The sequence below is a fragment of the Passer domesticus genome, chromosome 10 (genome assembly GCF_036417665.1).
Source record: "Passer domesticus isolate bPasDom1 chromosome 10, bPasDom1.hap1, whole genome shotgun sequence".
NCBI classification, from domain to species: Eukaryota; Metazoa; Chordata; class Aves; order Passeriformes; family Passeridae; genus Passer; species Passer domesticus.
In genome coordinates, this window is record NC_087483.1 from 7,935,170 (window position 1) to 7,958,179 (window position 23,010).

At 49.2% G+C, this 23,010-nt stretch overlaps 1 protein-coding gene and 1 long non-coding RNA gene across 6 annotated transcripts in view; one reads left to right on the forward strand and one right to left on the reverse strand.

Moving 5' to 3' along the window:
* Nucleotides 1–23,010, reverse strand: part of VWC2L (von Willebrand factor C domain containing 2 like) — a 53,700-nt gene that overhangs the window by 1,926 nt on the left and 28,764 nt on the right. Inside the window, exons 4-5 of one of the 5 annotated variants that reach the window (XR_010368947.1) lie at nucleotides 20,279–21,136; nucleotides 15,178–18,950 (exon numbers count right to left, since the gene is read on the reverse strand). The exons of 3 other annotated variants lie outside the window; for them this stretch is intronic. Coding sequence is in view for 1 of the 2 variants with exons in the window: in XM_064433600.1 (XP_064289670.1) it covers nucleotides 18,925–18,950 (26 nt within the window). In the remaining variant the exon portion in view is untranslated. Of the gene's footprint in view, nucleotides 1–15,177; nucleotides 18,951–20,278; nucleotides 21,137–23,010 lie in introns of those variants that run through there. One more of the 5 variants, XM_064433600.1, reaches the window with a different exon arrangement.
* LOC135308546 (uncharacterized) lies at nucleotides 4–12,442 on the forward strand. The gene is made up of 3 exons (XR_010368949.1): nucleotides 4–462; nucleotides 1,715–1,826; nucleotides 9,171–12,442. It is a non-coding gene; the product is annotated as an uncharacterized LOC135308546 (long non-coding RNA).

Below are 23,010 nucleotides of genomic sequence, written 5' to 3' on the forward strand. Positions count from 1 at the left end.
AAACACACGGGGGTAACAGGATAAATACTCTGTGTTGGATTGGGGCAGCACTCTGCCCTGAGCTGGGGCAGGCAGGGACCAGGGCCAGCCCCTTGCTGTGCTCTGGTGTGCCACCAGCACTGCTGACATCTGTGCCAATGCTCCCGCCTTGCTCAGTGCCCAGCCGTGGACCCACAGCAAGCCCTTCTCATGTTTTGGTTGCACTCAGGCACCAAAGGGGAAAATAAAGGCCTTGAAACTTTCCTCTCTGTTTCTGCACCCAGCCCCTAGAACAAATGGCATTGGCAGCTTTTTCTACATGGCTGACCACTAATTTAGTACCTCTTTCTCCTTAAATTTTGGCTGCAGGATGGCAAGAGCACGAGGACACAGCCCAGCCCTCACTGCTCCAGCCTGGTAAAGCTGCAGGGACCAGAGCCAATCCAACCCCTAGAGCCATTGGCAGCCATGCTCCAACACCAGGTAACCCCAAGGACCTGCACCAGCTTGGAGCTATTAACCAAAAATTATTTCTTGAATCACCTCTCAAATTAGCTTTCTGATAAAATCTTGCTTATTCTCCTCAAGGGTAATTCCTTTAATCTGCTTATTATTGCTTTGGGTTTTTATTTTATTTTATTTTATTCTTTATTACACAATTTCAAAGCTGAGCAGCAAGTCAGCAAGGACAGTCACAGAATGGTTGGGTAGGAAGGAATCTTAAAGCCCTTTTCTCCTCCTCATAAAAGCCCCACAAATATCCACTGCCCATCTGTCCCTCTGCAAGATTTCTCCTCTTCCCCTCTCACTCCTTCACTGCTTAGTGCCAGGAACTAATGTCAGAGCCACACAAAAAATTCAAGGCAGTCACACTGCTGGCATGGGGGAAGCATAAAGACATTTGAAAAGTGTTTTGTGGTTCTGAAATGTCACCCCTTGACTGGCCACCAATTTTAATCTGTGCCTCCAGTGTATGAGGTGCATTCCAAAGTGTGCAGACATGGAATTACAGGCAAGTTGTCCCTTAGGCTTAAGGCTGGGAAAGGGAAACAGGGTCCCTGAGGAGGCTGTAGCCAGCCCAGGGCCAGGGTGCCACCTTGTACAGTCTCAGAGAGCTGCTCATGATGCCCTGACCTCAGTAAGGTGACACTCAGGAGCCTCTGTTGAACAGGCCACGAGTCTGGCAGGGCTGGGCTTAACCAGACAATCCAGGGTAGCTGAGTGTTCCTTGTGTTTCAACACCCTCCTGCCTTCAGTAAAGGCCCCCTCAAGCATGGCTCTACAGCAGCATTTCACATCCACCTTCATCAGGCCATGACAGAAGGGCCAGAGGAGATGCCTGCGATGGCTCCTGTGCAGAATTTGGGGTGACAGGGGTACCCCAGGGTTGCTTCTCCATGGGCAGGGGCTGGGAAGGCAGGCTGTGGCACTGGCAAGGTCTGGGCTGCTCTGTGCTGCCTCCTCCTTGGCTGGGCCAGCACGTGAACTCCATCAGGATTCCAGGAGGAAGCTTTTACTCCAAACAAGGAGATTCCACTACATGTGCTGAGCCAGAGCCTGTGAGTGGGGATGTTTTCAGGCTGGGCCTTGAGCTGGACAAGCTCCAAAGAGCCCCTCCAGCCTCAGCCATTACAAACTGCAAAGAACTTTAAAGCCAGGAGCTACCAGGCAAGAGCATGAACAGAACAGCCAAACCCTACATTTGCACACATGGTATCTGTGTTTTTCCTTGCAGGCATGAGGTTAGAGCAGTCATGACTTGTTTTGGTCAGGAGCTGAAGATTTCCCAAATTGACATCTGTCTGGAAGACACCATCCTGGCTGGAAAGGCTGTGATTCCAACTGTGGTATGTCTCTGGGGACCCACTGAAGTTGTCACACTTTCCCAGAGTCTTTGAGTCCCTGTGCTGGCTGTGCCACTGCCTGTGCTCTTCACCTCTGCTTTAATTCCCTGTTTCCTGAGCCTGGTGGTTGGGGTGTGTATGACCCAGCGAGGAGGTCACTGTCAGGTCATTTGCTGCTGTTAAATGTCCAGGGTTCAAATGCCATGAAAACTGCAGTAACTGCAGCTAGCTGTATGTGAAGTTGGAATGAATGCCTGGGATGGCAGGTCTGGCTGCCCATTGATATCAGGATGCCCAGGGTGAGCAGCCTCCACTCAGCAGCCTGCCCTGCACTCCCACAGCAAAAACCCTCCTTTGCATTGTAATATAAACAGAAAAGCTTCCTCTGGAGATTCGGGTGGCAAGGAAAGGGGAAGAGCATCCCCTTAACAGGTCAGGTCTTTTTGCCCTGCCTGTTAAGCAACTCATTTGAGAGGCCAGAGCTGCCTCCACACCCACACATGTCTCCAGACACATCTTCCCATTCCAGGGCTGGGAACAGCTGGGAGGCTGGCACTGGGGAGCCAGCAGGTTTGCTCACTCAGGTGGGTCAGCTCTGCCTTCCAGACAGGCTCTGGGGTCCCAACATCTCCCTCATGGGACTTTGGCACCTCAGTGCTCCAGGGATCATGGTCAGCCAAGGGTGATGGCGTTGGGACTGGCTGATGGAGTGCTGCCAGTTGGGAAAAGGTTATTTTTCCTTCATCCTGCTTATCTGTACATTCCTTGGCTGCCCTTTCTCCTCCCAGTTCTCTTCTCCCTGCTGAGCTTCCCCAGCAGGTCATACAGAAATAAAATAATTAATAAATACCATTCATTAATGCCCCAGGACAGGGAGGAGCAGAAGGCAGACACTGGATAGGAGATGGATAAGGGGGATGTGCTAAAAACATCAGCTGCACCTCTGAGAGCCCCATGGAGAGGGGATCCCTTATTCTGGAGACAGCAGCACAGCAATGTCCCTGTCCCAGCCAGGGACATGGGGTAACTCTGCAAATCTGTAATTAAACACTAATGAACTGCCCCTCTGTAATTAAACACTAATGATCTGCCCCTCTGATCCCTGGTATCTGTTGAGCCTGGAAAGACCTGGCAAGCATCTCTAACAGAAAATCCTTGGGATACTGCCCCCATCCCAAAGGGATAAGGCAAAGGGGGAAATGACAGCTATGGTGGGTAAATCCCAGAGGCTGCCAAACCAGCATCCCTGGGCTGGCCAGGAGCTGCTGGCAGAGCTGCTGAACTGAGGGAAAAATCACAGCAATTGGGTTTGTTTCCTTTCTTCTTGGCTTTTAGCAAAATGGAGGAAAACATGACTCAGGGCTCTGCTGACATCTGCCCTCCTGTGGGATGTTCTGCCTCTCTCCTGATGGACTTCAGTAATTTTAATTTGGGCCAGCACTCCTCCTGCTCTGGGCTTTTTCTTTTCCAGCACTCTCAAAATATCCCCCTCTGCATTGCCTGGGTGAAATGGTTTCTTTTGCCCACCACAGTGAGCTGGACAGAGCTTTATTGCATCCTCTCTCTCCCACTGCTCCCCCATCCCTACAGAAACATGGATTTCTAACGGAAGGCAAAATTTCCACACTGCATCTGTGATAATTCAACTTAAATTCCCACTGCCTGAAATCCAGTTTTCCAGCACAATCACTACCAGCCAGCCTCTCCCCCTCTGCTTTTTCTTCCTCCCCCATTTAAACTTCTCCCACTTTCACATGGAAAGCTGGATCCTGTTTGTTCAAACTGGGATGCAGTGAGCATTGTACCTGTGGTGAAGGCGTGAGAAAGAGGCACTCAGAGAGGGAGCCTGCACTGCTGGAATTCAGGTGAAAATGTGCCATGGCACAGAAAATGCTGCTTGGCTGGAGCACAAGTCACCAGGGAGTTTTCCAGAAACTTTGGGATTTACAGAGCTGGTAGCTACTGGTGGAGATAACACCCAGCACCTGGGGATCTGTACCTTGGAGGGGCTGCAGCCCTTAAAGCCACAACCAGAGCCCACAGCAAGAAATCAAGTCCTGTTTGTTTTGGTTTGGTTTTTCTGTGCAGCAGAGCTCAACAGACTCTTTTAAATTCTCTAATATTCTTTCTCCCTCCCAGCACTTCAAAAGCTCAGGCCCCAACCCAGCACTGCCCTGAGTTTTTCCCACCGTGGCTGCTTGGAGGAACTGGATGAGACCAGGGTCTGCCAAATCGATGCCAAAACAAACCCCCAAAGAATGACACAGAACAGCAGGATGGGTTTTTAATTATCATTCAAAGGAGGAGGCTGCTCAGAAATGTCTGATGACATGTCAGGAACATCAGGTTCCTTACGACAGTAGCAGCAGGAACAAGAAGCTGCTTTGGGCCAGGGCTGATGTCCTGCTCTCGGTGAAAGCATCTTAAACCACAACTGTGATGGTAACAGGACACTGATCACCCTTTGCCTTGCTCAGGGAGACTGATGGGAGGAATGTGCTGCTCCCACAGACAGTGTAATAGTGAGATTTGCTTTGCTTAACATAGTTAATACTCATAAAAGCCAGCAGCACTCCAGGCTGTTTGCTAGAACAGCTGTGAAGATTTTTATGGAGATGTATTAGGGACATTCAGATGCTGGTTTGATGGGAGAGATGTAAAAAAAAATCATATTTGGTTTGTTGTTTGAGGAGAATGATGGAAAATTCTGCAACCATCTGCTGAAGATCAGGTGATGACCCTGCTCCACTGCACCCCTGCTCCAGAGGGAATTCAGGGGCCAGGCTCTCTCCCACAGCATGAGCTGATGCCTTGGAGCCCCTTGGTGCAGAACAGCAGTGTTCCCCCAGCTCCCTGTGCCTCCTCAGATGGTTTTACTGAACTCAGCAGCTCTGCCTGTGGCTTTCAGCAGCTCGGAATTTAGCTTTGTGTGTGCAGAGAAGCAATAAAAGGAAATCAAATGTTAATCAAACAGCAAGCACGGATCACTTCAGGCCAACTGTGATATTCAGATGTGCCCTGAATAGCATCCTGCCCCAGACAAAGCTCATCATCTCCCCCAGAACTTCTCACTGTGCAACCTCTGATTCCAGCCAGAGAGGTAGCTTCCCCTCAGTAAAATATGTCTCCTGCCACTTCTTTGAGAGCCTCCCCATCCCCTGAGGAAATATTAAAGCTGACTCCAGGAGAATTTAGCTTATTCAGTCGATGGATTCCATCAAGGAGAGAGGTGCTGATGGCTACACTTATCTGCCTAGTTAAGACAGCTGCTAAATAGCAGCTCAATTCAGCAGCCATCCCTCAGACTCCCAAGTGGTGTGCCCCACAACTGAAGTTGCAAGAGATAAGTGCAAAACTGTGTTGTTTCCTGACAGTGTTTAGGAATGGATACCTCCTGGAACATCCCCCTGGATACTTGCTCAGCTGAATGAGGCTCCATGACTTTGCTTTTGGAGCTCCACCATGAACACAACTGGGCATGGGGGTTGCTGTTGGCAGTGTGTCTTGGCCTGCGGAGGTGTTTCTGCTGGGCATGGCCAAGGGTCTTCCCAATGGGAAGGCAGATTTTCCTCTGCATGTCTCCACAAAGCAGGCCTCTCCCAGGCTTCACCCTGACCATAGCACACCACAAGCCGTGCAGTCTCCAGCACTGGGTCTGGTGCTGAAAGAGCCCCTTGCAAAGCAGGCACCAAATGAGGATGACACTTGGAATCCACACAAGGATGCTCATGGATCCCCAACAGAAAAAGAGGAGAAACACAGCAGAATCACCACTCTTTGTCACAGAGGCAAGAAATTGCCTGTGCCTGCATCTTAGGGGGACTTTTTCCATGTCCAGGCTGAACTCTGTGGTCAGAGGGGAAGGAAAACCACCACCTTGTTTTTCATGATGGCTGCCATTTCTGGAGGTAAACACAGCTCCTCTCCTCTGATCCTGCAGGATCTTTTCAAATGTTCATTTAGCTCTGGTGATGCTATTTATGTGATCACTTCAGATGGCATGAAAAGAGCTCAGTTTGTGGCTTTGATTAAGGAGTTGGGAAGGGAAGAAGTCCTGTTTTCACTGCCTGCTATGGAGAGTGCCAGCCCCGCTCTCTCTGGGGCAAGGAGGCAGTGGGCAAAGCAGGAGGTGAGACACAAAGAAATCAGCTGGTGATGCTGAGCTTTGCCCTGCTGGAAATTGAATTTGGTGGCAGTCTGCAGGGGCAGCTGAAAACCCCACCCCAAGAAAACAAGCCTTGACTCCCTTGTGTTAGAAGGAGGCCAGAGCTGGAGGTCCTGGCTCGGAGCATGGCTGAAGCCTGAGGGTGCACTGGGAGCAGGGCTGCCATGAGCCCGGGATGTGGGGCAGGGAGTTCTCACCCAGGAACCCCTGGCTCTGATCCATGTTTGCCACTTCTCAGTGGTGGCAGGAGGGGCTGTGCTGTGGCTCTGCTGCTCCCTGCTCCTGCAGGTGATGTCCGTGTTCTCCAGGCTACAGAGGACACAGCTCCTCCCAGTACAAACAGCAGGAGAAAAGAACCCCCTGGACTCCAAAGTCCATCATCACCCACCCACCCAACCTGCACGGAGACTCCTGCAGGGCTGGAAATGGGACTGCTTCGGGTCAGTGTCCCGTCCTGATCACCATCAAGTCTGGAAGCTGCTCCTCAGCCTGCCCACACTCTCAGGCAGCAGTGAGCACTCCTGTGATGCAGAGACTGCATCAATGCATCATCTGCCCCCTCAGTAAAATCTGTATGCTGCTCCATTCTCAGGAGGCACTAAGAACTGAATCTACCAACCCAGGCCAGCCTGAGTGCCACACATTAAACCTCCTTCCCTCCAGTGGGCCAGTGGTGGCTCCAGCAGCCTTCCAACCCCCTGCCATTCAAATTGCTCTGTTCCCCTTTTTTTGATTGCTGTTGATATTTTAAAATACCAAAAGAAAGTCTTGGCCTCTGTCAGTTTAACCCCATTCCCCCTTGTCCTGTCACTGTGTGGCTCCCAGCTGTGGTGACAAGTGTCCCCTCCTTGAGGTGACCCCAAGATGTCCAGCCAGCCAGGGAGAGCTGGCTCTGGCTAACAGCTCCTGGAGTCCTCTGGTGGTGCCTTCTGCATGTCCATGAGCTTTCAATCGTGTGCACCACTGCCCCAAAGAATTACTCTCCTCTGAAGCTGACCTGCAGCTCTTTTCCACCCTTCCTGCATTTTTCACTGCTCAGAAGTCAATGTTAACAGCCCTTCTCAAGTACTGCCTATTTACAGGAGAGATTTTTTCCAGCCATAACTCACATTACTGGGTGCCTGAAATGCCTGAAAGTTATTTAATCTCTGTATTAAAATATACATATATCTGCAGTATCCTAGTCCAAATTAAATCCAAGTTGCTCACTCCAAGCCAGCCCTCCATCATTAGAAGGAATGCATTAAGAAGGCAAGGGGGGGCTGAAAAGCTCAATTCAGGTCCATGGGAGCTGCTCCACTGACTTTTGCCAGCCATGCAGCCACACAATAAGGAAAATATAACCCAGCAGGAGCTCCCAGCCAGCCCAGTGGGACAGGGACATCCTGGTGGCCCCACATCCCCTCCTGGCTCTCTGCACACCGAGAGGGTCACATCATCCAGGCTTTGCTCAGGCAATCCCAAGCATCTGCTGCCTTGGAGTCTAATGAAGGCAGGGGCATTTAGGGAACTCGAGTTCCCTGAGCTGTGAGCTGGCACCCAGTGACAGAGACTGATTTAGGCTCAGCGCTTTGCACTGCAGTTAGAAAAATACTGATGGCTCGTTATCCGTCTTAATCAGCAGCAGCAAACAAATGAGGGACAGGGAGACATCCAGAAGGGAATACACGCATTACTCCTCCTTATTGATAGCACAGTTACTTAATTTGATGTGGAGATGTAACTTGAGGCATCACTAAAGAGTGGAGCAGGGACGTTTTGGTGCAGGGAAGATCTATGGGTGCAATTTAAAAGCCGTCTGCGTGGCAGCCGTGACGTCCATGGGCACCGACACCGATCCCCGCTCCACGGACAGCCTGGACACATCCCTCAGCAAGACAAATGAGGACAGTGTCCCTTCCACAGCTAAAATGCATCAGCTGAAAATGCTGGAGCCCCACCCCACTGTTCACCTCCTGTGCTTGAGGGATGAGCTGGACAACAGGGGACAAACCCAAGACTGAGCACAGAATCCCAGAATGGTTTGGGTTGGAAAGACCTTAAAGCCCATCCACCACCACCCTCTGCCACGAGCAGGGATATCTTCTGCTGGACCAGGCTGCTCCAAGCCCCATCCAACCTGTCCTTGGACACTTCCAGGGATGGAGCAGCCACAGCTTGCAGTGTCTGATGGCTTCTGGATGGTCATGTCCAACCCGCCCTTCCCTGGGCCCTGCCCGTGCCGGGGCAGCAGAGCTCTGGGTCAGACCTTGGGCACAGCTCAGGGTCAGACCTTGGGCACAGCTCTGGGTCACACCTTGGGTACAGCTCACTCGGGGAAGGCACGTGGAGATGGTGGAGCCAGGCTCATGATCTGGGCACACCAAAGAAAATAATGCAAGCAGTACATTTCCCACTGCTTTAGATGATGGTATCTGCCTCCCCACATGGACATTTCCCCCAGTCCTGTGCACCCTGCATCTGTTTCTGATTCCAAGGGCACCAAAATCAGAGCTGGGAGCATATCCAAGTGCAGTTTGAGCTCCCTGCAAAACCTCCAGCTGCAGTCTGCCCATTTGACTGGGTTTCTAACCAGTTGTGGGTTAGGCATTGCTGCAGTGGGAATTAACAGGTATCAAATTCATAACCTTTTATTCACTCTGCTGACTCATACACCCCAGTGGAGGCAGCCTTGAAGTGACCTGGCTGGAGGATCCAGCACGTGGATCAGCTCCCAGACAGCAGAAGAGCAATTCCCAGTGCTTCTGACTCATCTCTAAATCCAGGGCTTTCCCCCCTCCTTTTAGTGTAAAATACAGGTTGGCATTTTCAAAGTCACCTATGGGATTTACATACCAAATTCCTCTTCATTTTAAAAGGATCTGTGTGTGCAAACACCTTGATCAGCACTGAAAAGTTTAGTGTATGGTAAAAAAACCTGCAAAGGCAAAGAGCCCAGCATTGCATAGGCAGGAACTGTGCATCCAGAGCTGGTTTTCTGAACCAGCTTTTACTGTGCCCACTCTGGGCTGGAGAAGGAAAACTGTGTCACCTCAAAGCCAGCAGTAACCATTTATTAAAGGAGAAATCTGTGTTTCAACATTTACCTGAGCAAACAACCAGGATTAACTCTTAAGAATATTTTTGCAGACAGTATAAAGTTTTGGGAAAACAGCATAGTTTTTTTTTTTTTTTTAATACAGGTAGATTGTAGCTGTGGGCAATGAAAAGCTGTTCTGAGGTAATTTTAACCTTTCAGGTAAGTAGAAGGCTTTCAAAAATTGTCTAAATAGGCACTTCCCAAAATGAATTCTGAAAGTACTGAAGGTACATTCATTTTTTCAGTAGTTCAAACATAGCATGAGGTGAGGTGCATTTTTTTTTTTTCAGGTGGTATCAAATAGATTAATTTAAATTAAATTAATTAATAGACCTACCATTAAACTACTGCATCAGCTAACAATGTTACCAGTAAAATCAACAGCCAAAGGGACTTGGCTGCACGTTCACCCTGCAGTGCTCTGGGCAGCTCCCAGGACCCTGGACCCTGTCAGGGAGCAGGCAGTGCAGCTCCTGGTCCATGCAGGTGTGGGAGCACACCCTGATCCAGGAAAATAAGGGCCCAGACAGCACTGGATGCCAAAGCACCAGGCCTGTGGTCCCTGCCCAGGAATCTCCACTCAAAGGCAAAGGTTAACAACAGAAGAATAACAAGCAGGACTTTTTTCCTGGGTCCTGTGAGCTTTTAGCCAACTTATTTGCCTCTTGGTTGTGCTTCGTGTGAAAATATAATGATTTTTATGGGCCACTTTAACATTTTTATGTCTTTTTTTCTTCAGAAAAAAAAATCCCACATTTGGTGTAAGAATTAAAACAGTATTTCATGCTTAACTGCAATCACAGATGATGTATGGAGGAGAGCTGGCTTCATGTCAACTCAATATAAAGCCAGAATTGAATCTAACTTGGTCACTACAGCTGTGCGATGGTTTATGGGCTGAGGGGATTTTTTTCAGATCAGTCATAAATGAAATGGAAACTTTGACTGGGCTCATTTTGTATCAAACAGGAGCAAAAAAAGGCAGGGAAGAAGCAGGAGTGCTGCACATTTGTCTGAGCTGTTCCTTCAGAGGTGGACACCCAGCCCAGCACCGGGTGGCACTCAGTGCCTGGTGGCACAAAGGCCCTGCCAGGACAGAGGGGCTTTCCTGAGCTGTGGGGAGCCACGTGCCTGGGATCAACCTCCAGCTCCTGCCTGGAAAACAGCATCAGTGCAGAACAGACCCTGTGGGATGGGGTCAGCTGATGGAAAAGTGCCCTCATGGCATGGATGTGATGCTCTGAGGTCACCAGCATGTCCCACTTGTGTTTCCCACCTGGTGACAGATTTTGTGATGGCGGTTTTAAATGTGGGGTTGTGTTATAAATGGGAGTTCAAAGCAAAGATAAAACTTTCCATGTAAGGGAGGAGCTGCAGTGAAACCATTTCTTCCTGCTCTTGCCTTGTGTTTGAGTTGTTGGGATTTCTGCTGCTGACTTTGAGCAGAACCCATCTCCTGCTGCCCTCATCACTGTTCCCATCTCCCTGGCCTCCACAGTCTCCACCACTATTCCCAGCCTCCTGGCCTCTATGATGGACACAGAAATGATGGCCACGGGCAGGTAAGATGTGAAAGGGGAATTTAAGGTAAATAATAAAGTCAGTCAGCAAAGGTTCCCCCTCCAGTCAAAGGATCAGTCTCCTGGCGGGTGTTTAACAGTATCAGCTTTGGATCTGCCTGTTTCCATCCCTATAAATTTAGGATGGGCTGCAGTGGCAAAGCTCCCATTTCTATGCAAATCCATACAAATGATTGATTACTTGTAGAAACAGAATAACCACAATGGCAGAAACAGTATTTCTTAGTTTATGTGGGGAATTTAATTGCTTGCCTGTGGCACAGAAAAGGAGAATCAGGAAAACATCTTCCCTGACCCCACCCCAACCATTAAGCCTGGTGTTAGACATGACACTGCTGTGCCAAAATCTGAGGAAACAGATCATCTCCTGTGCATCTCCTGAGGAAACAGGAGGGGCAGGGAATGGAAGGGGCAGGGCAGGATGGGTGGGTGGATCCTGAGGACACACATGGGGAGAACAAAGCACTGCAAGGATGGGGACACCTTGGTCTGAGGGACAGAAGGGACCAGTAGGGGTTGGTGCTTCTGGAATAAACAGGCCCCTAAACACTTCTGCTGGCACCTGCCCTGGTTTGTCCAGCAGCTGCAGAAGCAGCTGTAATCCATGTTTTGTGCCAGGTTCTGCCCTTCCCATGCTGTTCCACTCCCTGAATTTCACGGTGTCCAAGGCATTTCCAGGATGCTTTCAGATGGTTCAGCAAGAGTCTGGCTGGTGCTGGATAAAATGAGTGGGGCTGGTTTTGCATGGGAACAGCTGCATTTAATGAAATCACCAATGAAAACAGGAAGGTGCCTTCCTTTGCTCACAGCCCTGGGTGTCACCAGGGAAGGCATAACCACAGTGCCTTTGTGCTCTGCAGGTGTGATGTGCTGATGTGCTGGGACAGGACAGTTGTTCTGACAGCTGGGAATGATGAAAGGCTGTGGAAGAATGATGGTGCATACACGTGGTTCTGCATCCCTCCTGCCCAGACTTCCCAACTGCTTTGTTACCCTTCTCTGCAGTCAGTTTTTGTTATTTAATTCCTCAATGAAATTCTTGCTCACCCTCTGGTCTCAGTGGCACCACGGATCTGAATGGCTCACAACCTGCTGTCCTCCCACCTTCCCCTGGGACAGGGAAGTGCATGGGCAAACTGAGGCACACAGGCAGTGGGGGCTCATGAGGGGATGCAGGTTTTTCCAGCTAATGCCAGCATAAAACTGGGTTTGAAGGTTTGAGGCTGCAAACTGCCTCTCGAGTGTGATGGGAATTGGCTCACCTTATTGGCAGGGGGAGAGAACTGTGGGACAGGGTGGCAAAGTGAGGGACAATGACATCCAAAAATTCCCCATTTCTGAGTGTTCCACACTCTTCAGCTAGTATTCCTTGCCTTGTTTTTCCTGCATTCATTTTGTGCCTCAGAAACTTTTTTTTTTTAAAGCAAGAAGAGGGATTTAGACATTAGAACAGCTTCTGACCTGATATGAGTTAATGATTTTATAAAACCCCTAAAAAATGCTTTACTTTAAAAGATTGATGTTTCCTATTGTATTTTTTTTCAATGCCAATTAATTACTTAATTCATTAGCAATGTAACACAGGAATAGTCTTTGAAAATCTGCTGCTTTGTGTAGATGCCTTTAATTATGGATAATTAAATACTGTGGAAGGACCTGATTATACCTCTGAGCATTTTCTAATCTGGAAAATGAAACACACTCCTGCACTCCTGACGACATAAAACAAAAGCTGAGCTCAACAGCCACAGGAAGTAAAAAAAGATGGGAAAACAAACACCCCAAAAGCCAGAACCACTCCAAACCCTGCAGCTAAGAGAGGATGGGAATTCCTGGGGAGGCTCCAAGGCTTTGTGCATGCACTGACACAGGGATGGACCCAGCCCCTGCCTTGCTGGGGTACAAGGCTGTGGAGCTGCTGCAGCCAGCAAGCAAACATGGCCCAGTGAACACAAGTCCCTGTTAGCACTTGCTAAAGCTGGGAACAGATTTCCACATGGTCCCTTGTACAAATGGCAGCAATGGCAAAAAGTGTCACAAAGAGCAAAGCACTCTCCAAACAACCACAGCTGACCTTGGAAGAGGAGATCCTGCCAATGGCAGAACTTATGCTGTTGGTTTCTTTCTGTCTCAGAGTTTTAGTCCCAGAAGGAAGCCAGGGAAATGCTTGTTTTGAAGACAGCATTGCCCCAGTGCCTCTGAGACAGATCCCCTCCCTGACTCTTCCTTTGCATCCTTCCTCCCTGGCCATGAAGTGATTGCCAAACTCAGGGAAAAAACTCTCTTGGCTTTATTTGTTTCTCAGCTGGCAAAGTTTTGGAGAAAAATTAGGACAGGTCTTGTGAAACGTTATGGGCAGGATGACATGAGGGGCACAAATACATGTCTGGCACAGATGGAACTGGAGAGACTAAAAGAAGGGAAATGTCACCCCTAACACGGGGGCTGCCTGCCTTAAGTCAAAGCAGCAATGTGGCACACTGCTACTGCATCCCTGCCCGTGGCAGGGCATGGAGCTGGGTGATCTGCAAGGTCCCTTCCTGTGGTGATTTGTGGGTGCTGATGTCCAAGGGTGTGATGTTCCCTGCCCCAGAGACCGCTCCTGGGGTGCACTGCCAAAATCCTTGACACAGCAGCTGATTTCAGCTGAGAAATGCAGAAACTCAGCCACTGTGGGGTGAAGAGCACGAGGACACTGCAGGACATGGGACACATGGCTGGGATGCAGTGCCCTTGGCATTTGTCAGGATTCCTACAGGATGCTGCCAGGTGCCAGGCCTGCCAGCAGTGCCAGACCCACTGCCGCTCCCACCTCGCCTGCTGGTGAACTTTGTGACATGATGAGCTTATGTGGGGGGTTTTATTGAATTATTTTTGCCCAACAGATTAGTGGAAAACATAAAGTCAACGATGTCTTGCTGACCCCCACAGCTGTGCCCTATTAATGCACACAGTGATGAGAACCATGGGGTTGGCCCCACCTTGGAGCCAACACTGAACGAGCCTATGCAGTCCCTGGCTTCCTGCAGACCTTCCTGTGCCAACACTTCCTGCAGACTTCCCTGTACCAGGGCACGTTGTGTCAGGAAAGCCCAGGCCTCAGTCAGGAGAACAAAAGGCACACATTTTCTTGATGCATCTTGAGCCTCACCTTCACGTCTGGCAAATCCTATTCCAGCAAGGAGAAGCTTTCACACAGGGCTTTGGAAGGCTGGTGCATCCAAGGGTGGAAGAGCCCAGCCTGTTGGGCCCAGGTTGTCCCAGGCAGTCTGATGGTGCCTGTCAGCATCCCACAAGAACCTGTCAGCCACTGCCACTGCTCTTAATTAGCTGATGCTCCCTCTCCTCTCCTCTCCTCTCCTGGTTAGAAGAGGACACGTGAAGCCAGGAGGGAGAGCACAGGCAGCACTCCCCTGAGAGGGAGAGAAGAAGCACAGGAGAAGGGGCAGTGCAAACTGCAAAAACACTGTGCACACAACAGGAGAGTGAGGAAAGTCCTGGGTGTTCTTTACACGCCTTCTGTGGAGGGCACTCCTCTCTCAGCAGCTCTCCTCCAGCCTTTAGACCCACAGATAGGAGTGAGGCTAAATCTGTAAAGAAAAGTAGGCACCTTTATTTCAGGGGTTGATCCAACTAGGAAACCCAAATAGCCATTTGGGCAGGGGTGACTCAAGTCTGGGTGAGACTGTCCAAGGAGGGGCTTATGCAGCCACAGGAACTGGCCCTGACTCCTTTTTTGCATGTGAAACCTTCACTGTCGAGCTGTTAGGATGAATGGGAGAGGGGGCAGATCCCCAGCTGCACACAAAACCTGGATGTTTCCCTGGCAGAGAGGCAGCCAGGCTGGTTTACACCAGCCTCAGGGTACAGCATATTTACTCTCTGGGGGGGCATGATGTAGCCAAGACAAAAAGTGGTTTCTGTACAAAACGCAGCAAATGTATCTAATTGTTGCTATTGTGGGCAGGTGTTCATTCTTTATCACAGTTTCCCATTTAATTTCCAATTTAATAATTACAGTTTGACGTTGCCTGTAATAATACATTTCTTTTTTTGTTTGGCACAGCTTGAAAAGCACCCAGAAATTCCCTCTTGCTGCTTTCCTTGTAGCACAGGCAGCTGTGAGGGGGGATCAGTCATTTCCTGGGTGTTGTAGCCCTTTCTGTACATGGTGAAAGCTTCCAGGGATGGGGCAGCCACAGCTTCTGTGGGCACTCTGTGCCAGGGCCTCACCACCCTCACAGGGAAGAATCTCACCCAGGTGTCTAAACTCTGCCAGTAGGAAGCCATTGCCCCTTGTCCCGTCACTCCAGCCCTTTGTGAATAGTTCCTTTCCATTTTCCTTGTCAGCTTCCATCAATCCTGGACCTGGTGACTTACCCAGGTGAGAGGGAGAGCCAAGCAGGAAGGACATTTCCCATCACAGACAGAGCTATTTCTCCTATCCCTCTCCCACTCACCTGGGGAGGGAAAGTCAAAGGTGCAAACACTTTCTGCTTTCAGTAAAAACCAGAACAGGCTGGCTGAAATAATAAGGCAAAAAGCCCCTTTGTTTCTGTCTTCCCCAGTGAAATATTCCAAAGTATAAAATAAAGATCTACATCTAAAACCACGCCACCCTTTTATCCTCCCAGATTTGAGGGAGTTTGTTCTGAAAGCATTAACTGGGGCATCTCATCACTTCCATTTTTTTCCCAAACCTTTCTAACATAGGAGCAGCGAGTTTGCTGTAATTGGCCCTTTTCCCAGGGAGCTTTCAGTGAGTCAGCATTTTCTGACCAACATATTCCCATCTTCTTCAAATACTTTCAGGCAGCTGCAGTGAAAAAAGTCAGAACTTTGGCAGCCTGCGGAGAACTTTGTGTGTTCTTCTTCACAGAAGAAGACTGTTCCCAACAGATCCCTGGGCAGGACACCAGCACTCCTCTTTTTGGAGCACCATCTCCTGCTCCATTTATTCTAACAAACTGCTTCCCTTCCAGCACTACCTGGCACAAAACATCTGTAACTGGGGCAGACTGTGGTTAGTTGATGTAAGAGGAGTTACACCAGTCTGCTGTGGTGGAAGCATGGTTAGGACCTGGGGTACATCAGTTGTGATACTGTTCTGTAATGACTCCTTTTTCTTTGAACTCCTCATGAGTTCCCTGAGGGGATTATTATTCCAGAAGCGGGTACAAGTGCAGCATGGACATCCTGGAGTTCACCTCCCACTACGAAGTGCTGATAGGGTCCCATGGGCAACCCCTCTACCCCTGAGCTGCATCAGCATGGCCAGAGCTGCAAAGACTCAGGCCAACCTCACCTGCCACAGCAAAGAAAGCAACATCCTCTCCTGTTCCCACCAGGCTTTTATTTGCTCATGACCAAGCCTAAGCTCTTCAGTCTTGGGCAGCAATTCAGAGCAGCACAAGGAGAGCAAGAAAGGAAGCCCTGCACCAGGCAAGCTCTTCTGCAGCCTGTGCTGCAGGGCTGGAGCCCAGGGCAGCCTGTGCTGCAGCAGCAGTGCCCTGACCTGCACTGACAGCTGAAGGCACCCGTGCAAAGGCAGAGCAAGGAGCAAGGCAGCTGGAGTGGGCCAAAGGGGGGAAGGAGATGGATGCTGATGTTTGTGGACAGCAGAGCACCTTGCACAACAGGGACTTATGTGATGGCTGGCACTGTCCCAGCCTTTCCCTGTCCTACAGGAATCCTGTCACACAGCAGCACCACTGCCACCTGCACACCGAGTCCTTGCACCCTCACCTGGCTCTGCTGCACCAAACTGAGGGTCCCTCTGGCAAACAGCTCCATCAAAACTGCACTTATCTTTGCTCTGCCCAGGTGATGCAGTTCACCAGCAAATCAGGGAGAGAGATGAAGGAAAACACACCTTCAACCCACTTTTTAGTGTCTCCAGCCAAAGAGATGGGTGAGCTGGCAAGTGACAGGCTGGGGTGCTGCACGGCCACACAGTAACAGCCAGGCTGAAATCACTGCCCTGCTGCCCTTCAGAGCTGTGCCCATGTGGGAGGGACAGAAGGCTGCCCTGGAATGCAGCACCCAGCCAAAGGAGACGGAGATATAGGAAAGGTGGAGAAAAGGAAAGGAAGCAGGAGGAAAAAACTTGTGTCTTTCTTAATTCTAAGTGTTCTCAGACTTGCTTAGCTCTAATCTTTAATTCATATTTTCATTACAGTCTCTGTAAAGTCTGCATTTCATGTAAAAGGAGAAGCTCAGACATAAATTATTTGAAATAAGTCAACCCCTTCTTAAAGACCTCTACTCTACATATGTGTAGGCTCCAATAAAGAAGCATTAAACATTCATCAAATCAGAAATACATGAAGACAGTGTCTGCCACTCTCATACAGATATGCTTCACACTCCCAACCTTCTAGAGCAGCCAAAGCAAACCCTCTCTACTCCTTCCAGAACCCCTGACCATGCAAAACACCCCAGCCTCCTGCACCATGCCTCTGGGCCCCCCAGAGGTATCAGCAGGTCAGAGCCTCAGCTGGAGTAAACCAGAGTGAAACCATGCTGTGTTTTACACCAAGCGACACCGACACAGGATTTGGCTTTCAGCTTCTCTTGCAGCAAAGTGGTTTACAGCAATGTCATTGCATCATAAAGTCACTTTGGGTATTTTAAAGTCACACCAAGAACCAGGTGGGGAACAGCAACACGATGCCTGCTTTAATTTCAGTACTGCCCAGGCTCCTGCAAAGGAACCTGGCTTCCCAGTGGGAATCTAGGAACTCTTCCCTCCCCTCCAAAAATCCCCTAGCCCAGCCCTGCTCTACAAGACACGATCATGATGACAGTGAGCCTTGAACTACCACTCTCACAGGCCAGTGCACACAAACTTCAGCAACATCTCCCCAGGGGGGAACAACCAGGATGAGCAAAAGCTTCTTCATAAATATTTCTGAGTTTGAAGAGTAATGCAGAGCAGGTAACGTGTTTGCCACATCTCTGAGAGCAGTGTCTGCTGAAAGAGAGCTTTGGAGCTGGTTCTGTCCCACAAAAGGCTCCTCATGACCCTGACCCTTCTCTTGAGGGTGCCTGTGACACTCATCTGAACTCGGCTGTGCTGGAAGCACAGAGGCATGGTTAGGACCTGGGGTACACATTCAGGGTAGCAGCTTTCAGAGCCTTTTCCTGCCATCTTTAATTTGTGCATGATCCCTTTCTTGCTTGCTGGGCAGAGGCAGAGAACACAGAGGCTTGGGAAGCAGCGGGTGACCCGTGCAGGTGACCACACCAGGTTCAGGGGCTGCTGTCCCGCTGGCTCCAGGCTGCAGCTCCCTGGGAATGGAGCTCTTCCAGCAGCATCCCTGGCACTGCTCAGCCCAGCACCCCGGCTTTGTGTGAGCACTGAGCTCTAGGATGGGCTTAGTCACATGAAGTGCTGCTCAGTTCAGGGCTTTTTTGTTCTCCAAAGGCTTTTCCTCTTCCTCATCATTCTTAGTCTCACTTCCTCTGAAACTTCACAAGGTGGCAGATTCAACTCAGCCCTCCCTGATGCTGTCTAACCAGGATGGCTAATTTTGGAAGTTTCAACTTTTCCAAAGCTTTTCACTGTTATAGAGGCCTCTTCCAACAGCTGTGACCAGCAGGGCATTTGAGCATCTGGATAATCCAAGTGCTGCAGATTTCCAAAGCAATGGAGGATCTAGCTCTTGACAGATGCTTTCATGTCTAATTCTCACCAGCAAGTTCAGCATCTACATGCCTTTAACCCCTTGAAGTGATCAGATGGACAGATCCGCTGAAAATCAGTTCCAGGGAAATGACTTCTCAAGAAACAGTAAAGCAAGCACTGGAGTATTTTGTCAGGTTGGTGTCTGTCTGGTCCACATACACCTCCTCATTTTCAGTCTTGATCTTCTACCAGCTTTCAAATCAATCCTTTCTTTCCTCTGTTGGTAATCAAATCACTGCTTCAATTGTGCTAAAAGGGCACCACAGTTCACACTCCTGCTGGTCATCACCAAGAACATCATCCAGTCCTTCCCGTGGCCCCTCGGGCTCACACCTGAAGGGGGTGGTGGCCGTGGGGGTGACCAAGTGCCCCAAAAGTTGGCTGCCATCAGCAATTCCCAACCATGCAGGGTGACATGGCCACGCTATGCTACTGCCTTCAGCTGCCAGGACCTGGGGAGAGGACGGTGGAGTCCAGCAAAATCCGGCGTGGGGAGCACTTCTTCTCCTTGGCTGGGCACATTCCCTTGCATCTGCACAGCCAGCCAGCACATTGCATAGACTGGGACTGAAGGGGGTTTAAGTGCAATCTTAAAATCTGGCCATTTCAGGAATTCCTGAAATAAATTAGAAGAGGAATTTTATTTAGTTGTTGTTGTTTTATTTTCTCTAAAGGGATCTCCCCATGGCTCCAAATCACTGTTTTCCACAAAGTAAATGAACATGAAGTCTTCTCTCATCCTCTTGCCACAATTTCTGTGTCGCCTTTATCCTCCAACAGTTGCATTTAATCAAATGGCAGACAAAACATTCTGTCCCCAAATCCTTCCCTCTTTTTTTCCTCGAATTTTAGTAATTTTTTTCCATGCTTCCTTGATTTTTTTTGTCACTGATCAAGTTGGAAGCAGAAGCTTTCCAAAACAATGACCTGGAGCTTCAGCGATCCACATCTTGCAGATAAATAACAAGCCACATTTATGCAATAAAGCACCAGCACTGGATTATTCCATATTAAAACCACGGCACTTTTCAAGCAGCGATAATTTGGAATAACACAGCCTATGTGGGGAAGGGTTTTTGTCAGTACTGGTTACCAACATGCACTGTTAATCCATCACCTTCACCTACAAGAATTTACAGGGAGATGGAGCCTTTTGTCCTGCAAAATCCCAAAGGGTTTTGCAAAGTGGACAGCTCCCATTTCCCTCCTAGGGCAATCCCTGGGCAGGGGTTTGGCTGTCCCTGGCTGGGAAGGAAGAGCCCTGCTCCCTGACTGCATCACCAGTGCCTCTTTCTGCAGCATCCAGGCATTCCTGCCCTGCTCACTCTGGGAATGGAAATGAAGCTCAGGAACCACCTGGCTGGGCAGGACAGGAACAGCCTGGCCCATGCCCAGACACCAAGTGCCCACAGCTGTTCCAAAGGGACACCCCCTGGGCACTCCCAGACACCTCCCACTCAGAAAAAATGCATTTCTTCACAGCACTTGCTAAGAAAAGGCAGCATCAAAGGTCCGCCCCAGGTGTTATTCTACACAGAGACATGCAAAGCTCACTCAGGGACACGTGTAACACGGATTTGTTTGCCAAAGGAGAGGCTTCAACAGGCTGGGAAATCCCTGGGGGGCTCCTGAGCAAGACACACTGTGTTACAGCAGGATCAGGCTGGGGTGCAGAATGCTTATTTCAAATTAACTCCAACAGAGAAATAATGAGCAGTGAGTTTATATTTCAGTAAATTAAGAGAGAAGCTTAGGTAATGTGGGTTTATATGCACAGAAATAAATTATTTACTCACATTTGTGCTCATGCCCTCAAATATGAAGATATTTGTAGGGATTTATTAATATTTATACCACATTATAATAAATACCCACAAGAGCTTTGTATGAAGACATGCTATTTTACCAAGGTAAAATCTGTTGAAGGTCAAAGGGATCTTTTACCTGTGTGTGGATGGCAGGATCAGCCTCTTTACTTGGAAATCTGTATCAATCCTGATAATTTAAAACTTTAATTAAAGACTCAGTGACAGATTATCTACAAAATGTCTTCCTGGTGCCCAGTATTCCATCACAAATGTCTTCAGAAGCCCAGGCTGAGTAAGCACACTTGCCAGGAAATATTTCACTGTGGATATGTTAGCTTTTATCTGGCTCGTTGGGTAACAAATTCTTTTGTTGAGGACTGGTGACAACAAAAATTAAACTAGAGGCAAAACCAGACCCCAGCCCAAAAATTTATAATATTTGTTTTGTTTATCCCTCAACAAAATGAAGCACAGGGAATTTCTCCCTTTGTGCACTGCGGTGAGAGTTGCTTGGAGCTGGCCAAGAAGAGGAGCCCATTTCATGTGGATCACAGATAAAATCAGATGAAGTGATGTGAGGGGTGATGCAGCAGGGATGACCCCATCCCAGCATCCTGCACAGTTCCCAGGCCACATCCAAAGGGTAGAAGGAAATGGGAAGAGCCACCTCCAAGTGCTGCACAGAAAGGGAGTTAAAGCACACACCCCAATACCAGGGCTCACCCCACAGCAGTGGGTGGGCTGGGACAAGCAGAGGTCTGGGAATGAAGAGCACAGGGTGAGGAGAGAAGGGCCCAGGAACACCACACAGGCACCTCTACAGCCCTGGCCAAGGGAGCACGCAGACCTCACTGGGAATTTTGGCTTGGAAAGGCTCTGGCACAGGCAGAGTGGAGGGATGTTCTCACAGAACTGCTGCAGAACCTGAGGCAGGAGGGACGGAGGTGGTGGCACCACGAGCTGGACCCTGACAGTGACAGGCCACTTGGAGATCCTGCAGAGGAGAGAGTTAACAGCAGTGACACACTTTTGTCTGGAGAAGTCACAGGGACTGGAAAGAACAACTCGAGGCCATAATTCTGCGGTCTGTCACTACCAGGAAACGTGAAATGCAGTGACCTTTCATCTCTGTGACAGAAATGCTGCACAGCACCTGGAGCCATCGCCCTCAAAATCCACTCTGACAAATTGGATGATAGGACATGAAGGAGAAAACATCCTCTGCCTCCTTCACCCCCAGACTGGAGCCTCCCAGTGAAGTCTGCATGCTCCGTGTGCAATGCGGTATCCCTTGCCAGGAGAGCCAGCCTTGAATGAGCTGCTGTGGTTAGTGAGGCACAAGATAACAATCTCATTTCTTTGGCCAAGAAGGAACAAATCTCCAAAGCCATTTGTTCAGATTGCTCTTAAATGATGGGAGAGGAATTGGTACTGGCTTTCTATGAATCTTCAGGCCAGGAATGTTAGAGTCAACGGATTTTTGCATTATCACAGAATTCCAGACTGGTCTAGGTTGGAAGACCAGGTTGGATCTTAAAGATCATCCCCTTCCACCCCCTGCCATGGGCAGGACACTTTCCACTATCCCAGGTTGCTCCAAGCCCGTCCAACCTGGCCTTGGACACTTCCAGGGATGGGGCAGTCACAGCTGCTCTGGGCAGCCTGTTCCAGTGCTCACTGAATCACAGCACTTCTGCCCTTGGCAGAACATAGCTAATAAGATTATGAAAATCTACCTGACTTTATGGAAAGAGAATTATTCTCTCATTAATAGCAGCAACAGCTAAACAAGCAGGCAAGCCATGCTCCTAGCAGAGCGCAGCAAATGATGCAGGGCTGTGTTTAACCTAAAATGAGGATTTCCCTAAGCAAAATTTTAAGGGGTAGCTTTTGAATTGAGTATTTGCACCACAGAGATTACTACCCCACAGTAACTGTATCCCTTGAGCTCTTGTCCTGGGTTGACTATATGATGCTTTTATCCCCAATCGTCTTGTTCTGTTTATACTGAATAATAAGTTTTACACCTTTAAGACTCTCTTCCAGACAGTGAGGAGGGGAGGGAAGAAGCGCGCAGTTTGTTTTCAGACTGCTCTCACTCCTCCACATTCCTGCTCCTGGACTGTGTTGTCTGCGGATGGACAGACAGCCGGACAGAGCTCCTTTTTTCCCTTTTTCTTGCTTTTAGTTAGTTTTAGCTAGCTGAGGCAAAGAAGTTCTCTGCATTGTGATTTTTTTCCTTTTTTCTTGGACCTGTTCAAGCCTGCTCTGGACTGAACACCCAGAAGAGCACCGGCAGCTCCACCTGTGGCCCCCCTGGCCGGGCCTGGGCCACGGCGTTTCCAGCACCAGAGAGACTGATCAGAGACTGAGTGAGCCGAGCTGCAACCTGGGGAGGGGACTGTTCTGAGTTTGCTTTCTTTGGAGCAGTGAGAAGTTTTATTGTTAATATTGTTTGGTTTCTATTGTTTAATAAACAGGTTTCTTTCCACTTTTCTCCAAGGAGATATTTTCTCCCGAACCGGTTGGAGGGGGGAGGGGCAATTGAATCTGCTTTTGTAGAGAAGCCCCTTTGGGGGTTATCTCCCAAACTTGCCCTAAACCAGGACAAATACAGTTAGTGGCGCCCAACGCGTGGCTTGAGAAAGTGGAAAAAAACCCTTTATTGATTGCAGATTGGTTGTGCTTGCTGTGCAGTAGGTTAAAGTACCCAGTAGCCATGTTATTTGAATTTGTAATGTCTCTTGGGGAGGCTTTTATGTGGCTCTGGTCTCTAGACCTTTTTGAGGTTTCAATACCTTTCTGGTCACTAGGATTATTGTCCCTATCACGTAGTTTTTGCGGTAAAGGGGCACGGATTGGATTAGC